Genomic DNA, 13,476 nt, shown 5'->3' with positions numbered 1-13,476 from the left:
GGGGTTCAGACTGGTCAGTCCGAGCACTTTTTCTACGTATTAGACGGCCAGTCTGAGACCTTAAGCAATGACTCAGATTGACCAGTCCGAACCCCAAAGCAAGGTCTCGGAGTAGACCAGTCCGAGACCTTTCCGACTGGTCCGAGTTCGAACCTTTACTTTTTCCTAAAGGGTAATTCCGTGTACTTAATAACCGAGTGCCAACAGGTGATTGTGGTCAAAAGTGATTGACCTTGGTCAATCTTCCCTTTTTATTATTGTGGGTGAAGTTACGAACAAATGACTTGGCGTCTTCTAAGAAATTCAAATGCTATGTGGGTGAAGTTATTAAAGGCCAAATATGTTAAATCAGATGATTTTTGGTCATCCCCAAAACCAGGTTCTTCTTCTCCTTTATGGCATCCTATTCTACACACCAGAGAAACAATGCAACAAAATTCACTATGGTTGGTGGGAGATGGATCTTCAATAAAGATAAATTTTGATCCATGGATCCCTAATACAGAAGATAAGAAACCAGTACTCTTGACCAACTTACCTTCAAACATTTTCTGGGTCTCAGACTTATTACTTTCTAACCCAAAAAGATGGAATCAAGATCTAATTCAGTCTCACTTCCATACATCTACGGTCGAAGCTATTCTAAACATTCATGTCACTGAGGAATTTGATAGGGATTTATTGATATGGCAACCAACAACTAATGGAAACTTTTCCCCAAAATCATATTACAAAGTCATAAAAAACCAGACAATCCAAATAGAGACAGACAATATCTTCCCATGGAAGTTATTTTGGAAACAATCTACCATGAATCAAAACATACAAATATTCATATGGAGATTAATTAACAATGTACTGGCAACGAAGGGAAACATAGGGATTAGAGTTCATCAAATACCTCAAGCATGCTTCATATGTGAAACAGAAGAACCAAAAACAAATATTCATCTCTTTGGAGAATGTCCCAAATTTAAAGAGTTTATCTACTTAACTGGAAATCAAGATCTAAAGAGTTTATCTACAAATCCGATTGAGAATCTTTCGGAAATATTAAAGGAAGGATCAAAGTCTACTAATACTTGGTTCGTATAAACATACCTTCATTAGGAATGGTGGAAATCAAGAAACTCTTTCATCTTCAACAACAACCCCATTGACATATATCGATGCTGGATAAATACCAAGGAAATTTAAAATCTCTTCCATCTTTTTCTACTAACACACCTTCGTCTACTTCTAGTGTTTTTCAAAGTTCAGACTGGATACCACCACCACCGAACAAGCTGAAGAAAAATACCGGTGGTTCTTTCAGAGACAACGGAGCATTGGCGGCGGCGGTTGTAAGAAATGTAAATGGTTAAATCATTTTTTCGACCACAAATGCTTTTCCACCTATATCTCCTCAACACAGTAAGATTCAGGGATGATGTTAGGGTTTGAATCGGCTGAGCTTTTGGGAATGAATGGGTTTTTAATAGAGACGGACTCTAGGATTTTATGGGAATACTTGATTGAGGATAATCCGACGGTCCCATTGGAAAGTAAAGACGTATCTCGAGGACCTCAAAGGATACGCGTCAAGATTCAACGTGACATTCGTCGTCTGTAGAAGAGAAGCGAACCACTCGGTTGATTTTCTGGCTTCTCAGGCTTTGGTCCTTGGATAGTGGACAATTCGGTTTGGCCCTGATGATAACCTATACAAATTTGTTTTTTATGTTTTCATGACAAGTTTTTTCTTGTTTTTGACTAAAGGACCAATATGTAACTTTGTTTTTTAAATGTCATATTTGGCACTCAAGAAAAAAAAAAAAAAAAATTCTCAGTGGAGAACGTATGATGAGGTAATTAATTGTAAATTAATATCCCTCCGTCCCAATTTGTTTGACCTTTTAGGAAATCTAACTTATTAAGGATTTTTATTTACTACTTCCTAACTAAATGTATTTTACTAATTTACCCATAGTTACTTTAGAGTATGACAATAAATACTATATTGGAAGTAGTGTGAAACCTTATTAAAAGTAAGAGTAGATTAGGAAATGACAATAAAATTAGTAATAAGTGAGTCTTATTTAAAGTAAGAGACAAATATTTTGGGACTTCTTTTAAAGGAATAAGCCCCAAACAAAATGGGACGGAAGGAGTAACCATAGATACGATCTGTTAAGACTTGGACAAGACCAAAGTTAGCGTGCAAATCACGAAATGTTACTAGTAAAGATCAAGGTCAACTCCAGCTAATTAATTGGTTTAAATAAAGTTCAAAGCATACCAACTTTCTGTGCATATAATTTTGGGCTCCCACAATACTGGCCATCCACTAGCTAGTAGAGAAACAGTGTCTCTGCCATTTGATAGACGTAAATATTGAATGCCCCTTTGTGAAAATTGAATGTTCTGCCTTATATAGATAAAAACTGATGTAATCTGATGTCATGTGGGGTCTCTTTAGTAATAATTACACAGTTGGGGACTTGTCTATGATTACGTAAAAAAAAAACTTGTCGGTACAAATTATCGGCCGAGTGTTTTGATCATGGAGTACTATTGGGAGTTTCTTCATCAACTTACAACTCTCTCTACCGATGTTTCAGAGGCGCATACCGGAGATCTGCATGCCGACGGTTGACGGCGAGAAGAGAAGAAGCTGAAAGAAGCATCGGTGTTAAAATTACCACCAGAAGTAGCCCAACAGTTAGATCAAGCAGCTCTAGAGGCACCCCAAGTGGGCATAACTTGTCTTGTTTGTCCGGTTTTAGCCGTGTCTTTGTTTTTCAACTTCATAATGTAATTCTTATTAGTCTTTTGACTTTTAAATGAAGTTTGATTTCCAAAAAAACAAAAAAATCTCAATTGAAAATGTGCCGAAATTGAAAATAGATAAAAGAACGAGTCGTCCATGAAAATGCTAATGGGCCCGAATTTTGGGACTGACAAGAAAACAAAAAGTGACGTGGGCGGCCCTATTGGTGACTGGCGAGGCAATGAGAAGAGAGAAATGGCTTGATCAATTGGGACAATTGCATCACTTTTCGGTCCATGGCCAGCCCAAAAAATCGGACCGTATTAGCTGGATGCCTGGATCCTTCCATTTCTCACTGATGAAAAAACGGCTCATCTTTGGCCGTCCACTTCCCCATTTTGCCTATTGTTTGCTGTCATTTTTGACTCTTATATCAGCTTTCTTTATTCAAATATTTATCACTGCCGTACTCAATCTGTTTTACTTCCTTCCTCTATATAAAGCCAGCCTTCCTTCCATATTGAACACGCCTTACACTACTTTAGAAGAGAGAGAGAGAGAGAGAGAGAGAGAGAGAGAGAGAGAGAGAGAGAGAGATGGGTTTAAAATATGCAGATGGAAAGAAACCTCATGCAGTTTGTATACCATACCCAGCTCAAGGTCACATAAGTCCTATGCTAAAACTAGCAAAACTTCTTCATCACAAAGGCTTTCATATCACCTTTGTTAACACTGAGTATAACCACAGGCGTTTAATAAAAGCTAGAGGTCTTGATTCTGTTAAAGGTTTGCCTGATTTTCAATTCAAAACCATACCAGATGGTCTTCCACCTACTGATACTGATTCCACACAAGACATTCCTTCTCTATGTGTTTCCACTAGCAATCATTGTCTTGTACCTTTTAGAGATCTTCTCTCTAAACTCAACAATGAGTCGTCGGTGTGTAACGATGTCCCACCCGTTACTTGCATAGTTTCTGATGGTGTCATGAGCTTCACACTTCAAGTTGCTAAGGAGCTTGGTATCCCAGAGGTTCTGTTTTGGACTACTAGTGCTTGTGGTTTCATGGGATATCTACATTACTCTCATCTGATCCAAAGAGGTCTAATTCCACTTAAAGGTATGCTTCCCTTGAGCTACGAGTCTTGCTATACTATATATATATATATATATATATATATATATAGATATATTGTGTCTGCGCCTTTGTGTGTGAGAGAGAGAATGTGCACTTTGGTTAGTTGCTAGCAATAGCCCTTGGCTATAGCAGTTACGAAGTTGGTTTACACCCTTTACGTTAAGTTCGAGACACAAAATTATACCCCTTAAAGTATGTTGACCTTTAAAAAAAAAGGAAATACTAGAATCATAAAGGATTTTGACAAAACAAGTTACCCAACTGATGTGGCAGTTGTGATTTGAATTTTGACTAAATCTGAACCGTCGAGAGATAAAAATCACAACTGCCACATCAGCTGGGTAATTTCTTTTGTCAAATCCTTTGTGATTCTAGCATTTCCACTAAAAATATGATTTTGTGAATCCATAAATATGGTATGTAGATGGGTTGTTACTAACTAATTATTATTTTTTTCTCATATCCATGTAGATGAGAGCTTCCTAACTAATGGGTACCTTGAGACGGTCATCGATTGGATACCTGGATTTAACAATATACGGTTAATGGATTTTCCTAGTTTTATTCGAACGACGAACCCTAACGATGTCATGGTGGATTTCATTCTTGGAGAAATAAAAAGAGCTTCTCAAGCCTCCGCTATCATCTTAAACACATTTGATATGTTAGAAAACGAAGTTTTAGAAGCGATGAAGTCTAGTGAGTTAGCTTTACCTCCTATTTACACCATTGGGTCTCTTCATTTGCTTTTAAAACAAGTTCCACAAATTGAGTTGACGAAGTCTATTGGTTCCAATTTATGGAAAGAAGAACCAGAATGTCTCCTATGGCTAGATTCGAAACAACGCAACTCCGTCATCTACGTGAATTTCGGTAGCATTACTGTCATGACTGCTCAACAACTCATTGAGTTCGCGTGGGGTCTAGCTAATAGCAACCAATCCTTCTTATGGATCATTCGACCCGATCTTGTAGTCGGTGATTCGGCTATTTTACCTCCTGAGTTTGTAGAAGAAACAAAAGAAAGAGGAAAACTAGCTACTTGGTGCCCACAAGAAGAAGTTTTAAATCACCCATCTATAGGTGGATTCTTAACACATAGTGGTTGGAATTCAACACTTGAAAGTATTTGTAGTGGAGTTCCAATGATATGTTGGCCATTTTTCGCCGAACAACAAACCAATTGTAGGTACTCTTGTAAAGAATGGGAGATCGGAATGGAGATTGATAATAATGTGAAGAGAGATGAAGTTGAGTTTCTAGTGAGAGAATTAATGGAACATGAGAAGGGTAGAGAGATGAAGAAGAGAGCCATGGAATGGAAGAAGAGAGCTATGGAGGCCATTGCACTTGGTGGGTCATCATCTGTCAATTTAGACAAGTTGGTGAATGAAATACTTACCATAAATATTCGTTGTGGAAATGATTGTTGAGTTTTTTAGATTTTTATGTACTATTTACTTGGTGTGGGATAGGCCAATAGGGACAGAAATTGGCAAGTACTTTATTATCCATCAAAGCAAATCTCAGTTTCTTCATGATTTCTATCAATAATGAATGAATACTTATCTTTAAATTCCAGTTGCTACCCTGTTTTTATCTTTTTGTCTGTTTCTAATTTTAGCTTATCTTGATAAGTGGGGTCACATGGGAAGGGGTTGAACTTGTTTTTTTCTTTTTTTAGGATCAAATAGCAAGTGAGGGGGTGTGTTGTTGAGTGGTCTTAGGTCTCTCTTCATCCAAAGTTAACTCAAGAGGTAAGACTTTTGTTACACTTAAAAACTCACACTTGCCTTTTCCACACCCAAAGGAAAGATTATCCCAACAATTTCTCATTACACATTGGATTTTTAACTTCAGTAGTTATTGAGCCGAGACTTGTTATACTTGGATTCTGATACGAGCGTTGGGTGATCTCGGATCTCTCTAACTCTAAAAACTAGCTTAAGAGATAAACATTCCCCCAACTTATAAACTTCCCCGTTCTTTCCAAAAAGGTGATATTTATTTCAAAACGTGGAAGAATGAATAGTCACATATGAGAAAATAAAAATAATTGGGCCTAATAATGAATACAATAATATTAATAATATTGAAGCCCTCTCCTCTCGGCTCAAAAGGTATTAAATTTGAATGAGGTGACAAAACCATTAACAGGAATGATGACCTTAATGTGAACTGTGACTGTGATGGCGAGTGAGAGTTGTGAACCCCTGGGAAATATTAGTAGATTATGAAATTCATGATTAAATAAATAAAACAAATAGTGAGAGTACTTCTTTCCCAGAGAAGATTTCAGAGTATTTCTTATGATATTTTAACCAATATAGTGTTTTAATGGAAGTTATGAATGGTTCCCAACAAACTTCGGCATCCAAATAGCTATATGGATAGGGAAATGATATAGTGCCCAGGTAGAATGCCCACTAAAATGCTCAAATTTTCTCATTTAGAAATAAAAGTGGTCCTCTCCGTAGTCAACCTTTGAAAAAACCTTGTCTTTGAGTAAATCCACGTCAGCTGGACATTTTAGTGGGTACCGAGCTGGACACTCTAGCATCTCCCATATGGATATCACTTAAGTTATTTTTTGGCACTCAAGAATGAAAAGAGATTACTAGGAAAATATCCCTAAACTTTGATTCTTGGTCATCAGATTATGTCAAATCTAATGTTTGGTTAGATGAAGATGAGGATACAAGCCCTCAATATTTTCTAAGTTGTTTGTGCAGGAATAGAGGTGACTACTTGAGTAATTTTTGGCACTCCAGATTGAAAAGAGATTACTAGGAAAGTATACCTAAACTTTGATTCTTGGTCATCAGTGTGAAGAGGTAAATCACCTCTTGATAATAGAAGATTATAATTAACTGAACACAGAGACAGAGAGACAGAGAGAGAGAGAGAGAGAAATCGTGTGGGAGAGAGAGAGAGATGGGAGAAAGAATTCTCTGTGTGTTTATTCATCTAGTTTACATGAGTATTTATAGGTTTACATGTAGGTTACATATAGAAGTAAATCTAGGAAATATGGAAACTTCCTTTAACAAGTTATTACATAAAATAACAATTAATAGTTAGGAAACTATTAATAATTAGGAAACCCTAATTATAGCCGGTTCGGCTTCCTCTTGCTAGTCGGCCGGTCATCCCATGATGTTGGTGGGCTTGTGTATTCTTGGGCCTGGTGATATACCTTAACACTCCCCCTCAAGTTGGAGCAGAAAGGGACGTGATGCCCAACTTGCCAATAATATGTTTGAACGCATCTGCTCCAAGTGGCTTCGTGAAAATATCCGCTAGTTGCTCAGAAGTAGGTGTAAAACGGGGAGCAATGACGTTGGCTTTAATCTTTTCCCGAACGAAGTGACAATCAATCTCAATATGCTTTGTACGTTCATGAAAAACTGGGTTATCAGCTATGTGGAGTGCTGCTTTATTATCACAGTAAACTGACATAGGAGAAGAGTGGTCGATACCAAGATCGCGAAGTAGATATTTCAACCATTGAAGTTCACTAGTTAAATGTGCTAGGGCACGATATTCTGCTTCCGCAGAAGACTTAGCAATGGTAGGTTGCTTTTTAGATTTCCAGGAGAGTGGGCTAGAACCCAACATAGTGAAATATCCCGTTGTAGAACGACGGGTGGACGGACAACCAGCCCAGTCCGAGTCACAATATCCAGATATGTGTAAAGAACTGGTGGAAGATAGGAGTAGACCATGACCAATAGATCCTTTGAGATATCGTAGAACACGATGAGCAGCATCGAGATGAGTGGTGCTAGGTTTTTGAAGAAATTGACTAAGATTATTCACTACATAACTGATGTCAGGTCGGGTGACAGTGAGATAGAGGAGGCGACCAATCAGTCGTCTGTAGATGGTGGGATCCGGAAGAGGGTCACCATCAGAAGGACTTAGACGAAGTTTTTGTTCCATTGGAAATGGAGAGGGACGACGGCAGAAAGACCTGAATCTGTAATAATGTCAAGGGCATATTTGCGCTGACACAAGAAGATGCCTTGAGAGGAGCGAGAGACCTCGATTCCTAGAAAGTATTTAAGAGGACCTAAATCTTTGAGAGAAAAGGTGGTGTGAAGAAAAGATTTTAGTTGAGAGATGGCGATTTCGTCATTTCCAGTAATAACGATGTCATCTACATAAACTAATACGTAGAGATGGACAGATTCTGTGCAGAGAGAAAATAACGAATAGTCGGAAAGGGACTGTGTGAAGCCCTTTTTGATAAGGACTGAAGAGAATTTAGAGAACCATTGACGGGAGGCCTGTTTTAGGCCATATAGAGACTTTTGTAAACGACAAACTTTAGACTCCCCCTGTTTAGAAAAACCGGGAGGTAGTTGCATGAAGATCTCTTCATCGAGGTCGCCTTGGAGAAAGGCATTGTTGACATCTAATTGATGTAGGGACCATTTTTTAACAGCTGCAATGGATAGCAGGACGCGAACTGTAACTAATTTGGCGACAGGAGCAAAGGTGTCATGGAAATCAAGGCCCTCTATTTGAGTATATCCCTTTGCGACAAGACGAGCTTTGTAACGTTCAATAGAGCCATCAGCTTTGAATTTGATTTTGTAAACCCATTTACAGCCAATTGCCCTTTTTCCGGAAGGGAGGTCTGTAATGGTCCATGTTTGATTAGCCTCTAAGGCAAGACGAGCAGATTAGGTGGAGAGTTTGGAGTATAGTCTCCAGAATCGATATCAGTAGTAGTCATGATAGAAGATATTGATTTTAAAAAAAATTGGCTCTGATACCATGTGAAGAGGTAAATCACCTCTTGATAATAGAAGATTATAATTAACTGAACACAGAGACAGAGAGAGAGAGAGAGAAATCGTGTGGGAGAGAGAGAGATATGGGAGAAAGAATTCTCTGTGTGTTTATTCATCTAGTTTACATGTAGGTTACATATAGAAGTAAATCTAGAAAACATGGAAACTTCCTTTAACAAGTTATTACATAAAATAACAATTAATAGTTAGGAAACTATTAATAATTAGGAAACCCTAATTATAGCCGGTTGGGCTTCCTCTTGCTAGTCGGCCGGTCATCCCATGATGTTGGTGGGCTTGTGTATTCTTGGGCCTGGTGATATACCTTAACAATCAGATTATGTCAAGTCTAAGGTTTGGTTAGATCAAGATTGGGATACAAACCCTGATAATTTTCTAAGTTGGTGTATGGTTTGTGTAGGGATAGACTGCAAGGTTTTATTCGTGTTTAAATACAAGCTTTTAAACCCCTTTTCAAACAGATGTTTATTTATGTTTTAAATACAAACTTTTATTCAGTTTTAAAATGGGAAGTTAATAAAACAAATAGATAGTAATGTTAAAAGAAGAAGATATGAAAGCATCCACAAGTCTGAGTAATCTTTATCTTTAAGACAATTTACACCCTAATACTTGTACCAACAAATCTGGTGTTTATCTTCCTGGATAAACGGGTTTACCTTAGATGGTACGTTTGGTTTCCGAAAGTTTTTCGAACTATGAGTAAGTAATATGAACTTTTGACGGACTAAATGACTGCTTGGAACTTTATTGTTTATGTTATGACTGCTCTAGAAATGCTTATGATGTTGTTTTTTCTTGTTTGCAGAATTAATCTGATGTATGCAGGCATTAGACAAACACAAGAGAAGACCGCCTTTATCACCGATAGAGGCATATTTTGCTACAAAGTTTTGCCCTTCAGACTCAAGAACACTGGAGCGATCTACCAAAGGCTAGTCAACAAAATGTTCTCCATCTTGTTAGGCGACACCATGGAGGAGTACATCGACGACATGTTGGTTAAGTCCGTGATCGCCTAAGAACACCTCAAACACCTCCAACGGGCATTTGATGTCATACAAAAGGTATAACGTGAAACTCAACCCCACAAAATGTTCTTTCGGTGTGTCATTAGGAAAGTTTCTAGGCTAGATGGTGACCTAGAGAGGCATTGAAGCTAATCCCGACCAGATCCAATCGGTCATCAATATCCCTTATCCCTCTTACATCAAGGACGTCCAAAAGCAGGTTGGTCGAGTAGCTGCTTTAAGCCACTTTATCTCTCGTTCGGCAAAGAAGTCTCATCATTTCTTTTCCTCCATCCGCAAGTCCAAAAAGTTCAAATGGACCCCAGCTTGCGTGGAGGCACTTCAAAAATCAAAAAGGTATTTGACCACTTGACCTCTACTCTCGAAGCCCGAAGAAGGTGAGAATCTATATGTATATCTAGCGGTCACCGAAACTGCTGTAAGTGACGTGCTAGTTCGAGAAGAATAATATAAGCAACTTCCTGTTTATTACGTTAGTAAAAACATGCTTGACGCAGAGACTCACTATAGTCATCTTGAAAATCTCCCATTGGCCTTAGTCATTACAGCTAGGAAGTTAAGATCGTACCTCCAATGTAATTCAATAGTTGTTCTCTGATAGAGAAAGATATTCCATAGCTATTTAAAATTAGGAGTTTCTAGATTTTGAAGTATTAGGGTCATTGTTGAAGTCTAATTAGATATTATATACTTATTTAGTATTAGGAGTTTCTATATTTTGGAGTTTTTATTTAAAATTAGAAGTTTCTATATTTCTAAGTATTGAGTCATAGTTGAAGTCTAATTAGGAGTCCTAGTTAGAGTCCAAATTGTCTGGTTGTATCCTTATGGCTGAGTGTATAGTAGTTAAGATATATTAGTCTTGAAGTTATTAATAAAAATCTCTATTCGTATTACGTCTATCATTGGCTGGCCTAGAGAAGGTCTTGAAGGTTCTTATCAATTGGTATCCAGAGCATACGCTCCTATCATTCGCTTTCGCACTACTTTCATCTTAGTTAGAAAACCTTGTTTATGGTACGAACTCGAAAAAGAACCAGCAAGACTGGAGAAGCAATTAAATGAATTGGCGAAAAAGATGACTGAGATGATGGTAAATTACACATTATTGATCGAGAAGATTGGTCGAGTGGTCGAAAATAAAGAGATTGTGTCTCATAGAGGTGATCACTTTAAAGGTGAAAGGTTATATTTTACACTGTTTGATGGATTAGATGTGGAAGGATGGATTTTTCAAGCAAAACAATATTTTGAGTTTTATAACACTGCAAAAGTCCAAAAGATTCAGTTTGCAATTAGTTACGTGGATAGAAAAGCATTACAATGGTATCGATGGGCTAAAAGAGGTAACTTTTTTGTTCATGGGAAGAGTTTGTCGAAGCGTTTGTAGGTCGTTTCAGGAGAACGGAGTATGAAGATGCAGGGTCTGCACTAGCAAAATTACGACAAACAGGGTCCGTCTTTGAATATCAAGAAGAGTTTGAGCGTCTCTCAAACATTGTTAATGATTTACCAGTTAGTCTTTGAATGAGTTGTTTCATAAGTGGATCGAAACATGAAGTTAGACTGGAAACGAAATCCTTTAGTCTAGTAAACTTACATGATGCAATGTTTATAGCTAGATTACAAGACGAAAAAGTCTGTTTGAGTAGCCAAAGTTTTGGAAATATTACAAGATCAAACTCCCTTATCAATGCAAAACCACTGAACTCAAGACCATCAACAATACCAAATCGAGTTAGTAATGAAGCACTTGTAATTCGCCGATGCACATCCGTTGAGGCTGAAGAAAGAAGGAAACAACAGTTATGTTATAATTGCTATGAGAAGTGGTATCGTGACCATCGATGTAAGACACAAACTTTATTCCTCGTTGAGAAAGAAGAAGATAATGAGGGCGCACATAAGACTCAAACCGAGGGAGTCGATGAAGAGGTTCACACACAAGAATAACAACATGTGGATATTTCTATGCATGCATTGGACGACTCCCCTGCACCACAAACCATGAAACTCCAAGGTGAAATCATAAGGCCTCGAGTTATCGTTTTATTTGATTGAAGTAGTACACATAATTTTATTGACGCTTTGATTCCTAAGAAGCTAGGTATTAAAACTATACTTGACAATTCCTTTGAAGTTATGGTAGCAGACATATCAAAAATTGCTTGTGAAGGGCAATGCGTTAACCTAGAGTACAAGATAAATCAGTATGCTTTCACGGTAAATGTTTATATACTGAAACTTGGGCGTTGTGATATGGTATTGGGAGATAGTTGGCTACAGAAACTTGGGCCAATAACTTGGAATTTCAAGTACTTAATAATGAAATTCACTATACAAGGTAAACAATTTAGTTTGGAAGGTGTAAGAGGAAGGAAAGTGAAGATCACTAGCAACCATGCCATGCAATGCAACGACTCCTTAACCAAGGGTCATTGGGAGTTTTGTGACAAATTTCAGATGAAAACAACGATGAGGATAATCCGGATCTACATACAGAAATTTAATCCTTGATTGAATAATTTGTTGTGGTATTTTCAGCACCAACAGGTTTGCCACTAATGAGAAGTCATGATCATCATTACATTACATCCCAACAGTTAACCGATCAATGTTCGACCTTATAGGTATGCTTTTGGTCAAAAGAATGAGATTAAGGAAATAGTAAAAGAACTACTTTAATCTGGGTTAGCTCGCCCGGGTACAAGCCCTTTATACTCGCCTGTATTATTAGTTAAGAAAAGGATGGTACATGGCGTATGTGGATTGAGTACAGAGCACTAAACCAAATTATACTATACCGGTCATAGATGAACTATTAGACAAACTGCATAGGGCATTGTATTTCTCGAAACTAGACTTATGGTCTGGTTACCATTAGATCAGAATGCAGCATGAGGATGTACATAAAACTGCGTTTTAGACGCATGATGGTTATTATGAGTTTCTTGTCATGCCCTTCTGGTTGACCAATGCACTATATACCTTTCAGCATCTCATGAATGATGTCTTAACAAGTCACCTATGATATTTTGTTCTAGTTTTCATTGATGATATACTGCTTTATAGCTCAGATTGGGATTTACATCTTCAACATCTTAGAGAGGTATTTCATATATTAGAAAATATTAACTCAAGGTTAAATTGAGTAAGTGTTTTTTTGGTACCAAGAGAGTCGAATATTTAGGGCATGTCATCACATTTGAGGGTGTAGAAGTGGATCTAGGCAAAATCCAAAGCATCATAGACTGCCCACTGCCTAAATCACTAAAAGCATTACAAGGCTTTTTAGGTCTCACCGGATGTTATAGAAAATTAGTGTCTAGTTATGGTAAATTAGCTTTTCCGTTGACTAAACTTCTTAGGAATGATAGTTTAAAATAGACAATGGAAGCAAAGCCTTCAACAACTTAAAAACAACTATGACGACTACGCGGGTATTAACTGTACTAAATTTTTGCAAGGAGTTCATAAATGAAATTGATGCGAGCGGGGTCGGAATCGAAGCATTTTGATGCAAGAAGGTAGACCCATAGCGTTTACTATTAAGGTGATTGGGTTACGACACCTTGGATTATCTATGTATGAAAAAGAACTACTATCAATCGTTTATGCCATCACAAAATGACGACCTTACCTCATAGGAAGAAGGTTTTGTTGAAGGTGGATCAACAAAGTTTGAAATACTTTTTAGAGGCTAAAACAGTCACTCCTATGCAACAAAAAATGGACT

At 37.6% G+C, this 13,476-nt stretch overlaps 1 protein-coding gene across 1 annotated transcript; it reads left to right on the top strand.

The window, feature by feature from the left end:
• Positions 1-3,271: 3,271 nt before the first annotated feature.
• On the top strand, positions 3,272-5,470 carry LOC147537681 (7-deoxyloganetin glucosyltransferase-like). The gene is made up of 2 exons (XM_086643839.1): positions 3,272-3,871; positions 4,361-5,470. Exons 1-2 carry the CDS (start codon positions 3,346-3,348, stop codon positions 5,320-5,322), a joined length of 1,488 nt encoding a protein of 495 aa, XP_086499965.1. The 5' UTR covers positions 3,272-3,345; the 3' UTR covers positions 5,323-5,470.
• Positions 5,471-13,476: the final 8,006 nt, after the last annotated feature.

This window comes from Eschscholzia californica, unplaced genomic scaffold (genome assembly GCF_041429995.1).
Source record: "Eschscholzia californica isolate CP2 unplaced genomic scaffold, dmEscCali1.0.p SCAF_5, whole genome shotgun sequence".
Lineage (NCBI taxonomy): Eukaryota > Viridiplantae > Streptophyta > Magnoliopsida > Ranunculales > Papaveraceae > Eschscholzia > Eschscholzia californica.
Note: the sequence above shows the minus strand (reverse complement) of the source record. Positions and strands in the feature narration are given on the sequence as shown.

Coding starts and splice junctions, on each gene's coding strand:
- LOC147537681 (XM_086643839.1), top strand. CDS start 3,346: ATGGGTTTAAAATATGCAGATGGAAAGAAACCTCATGCAGTTTGTATA. Junction 3,872..4,360: donor AGGTCTAATTCCACTTAAAG/GTATGCTTCCCT, acceptor ATATCCATGTAG/ATGAGAGCTTCCTAACTAAT.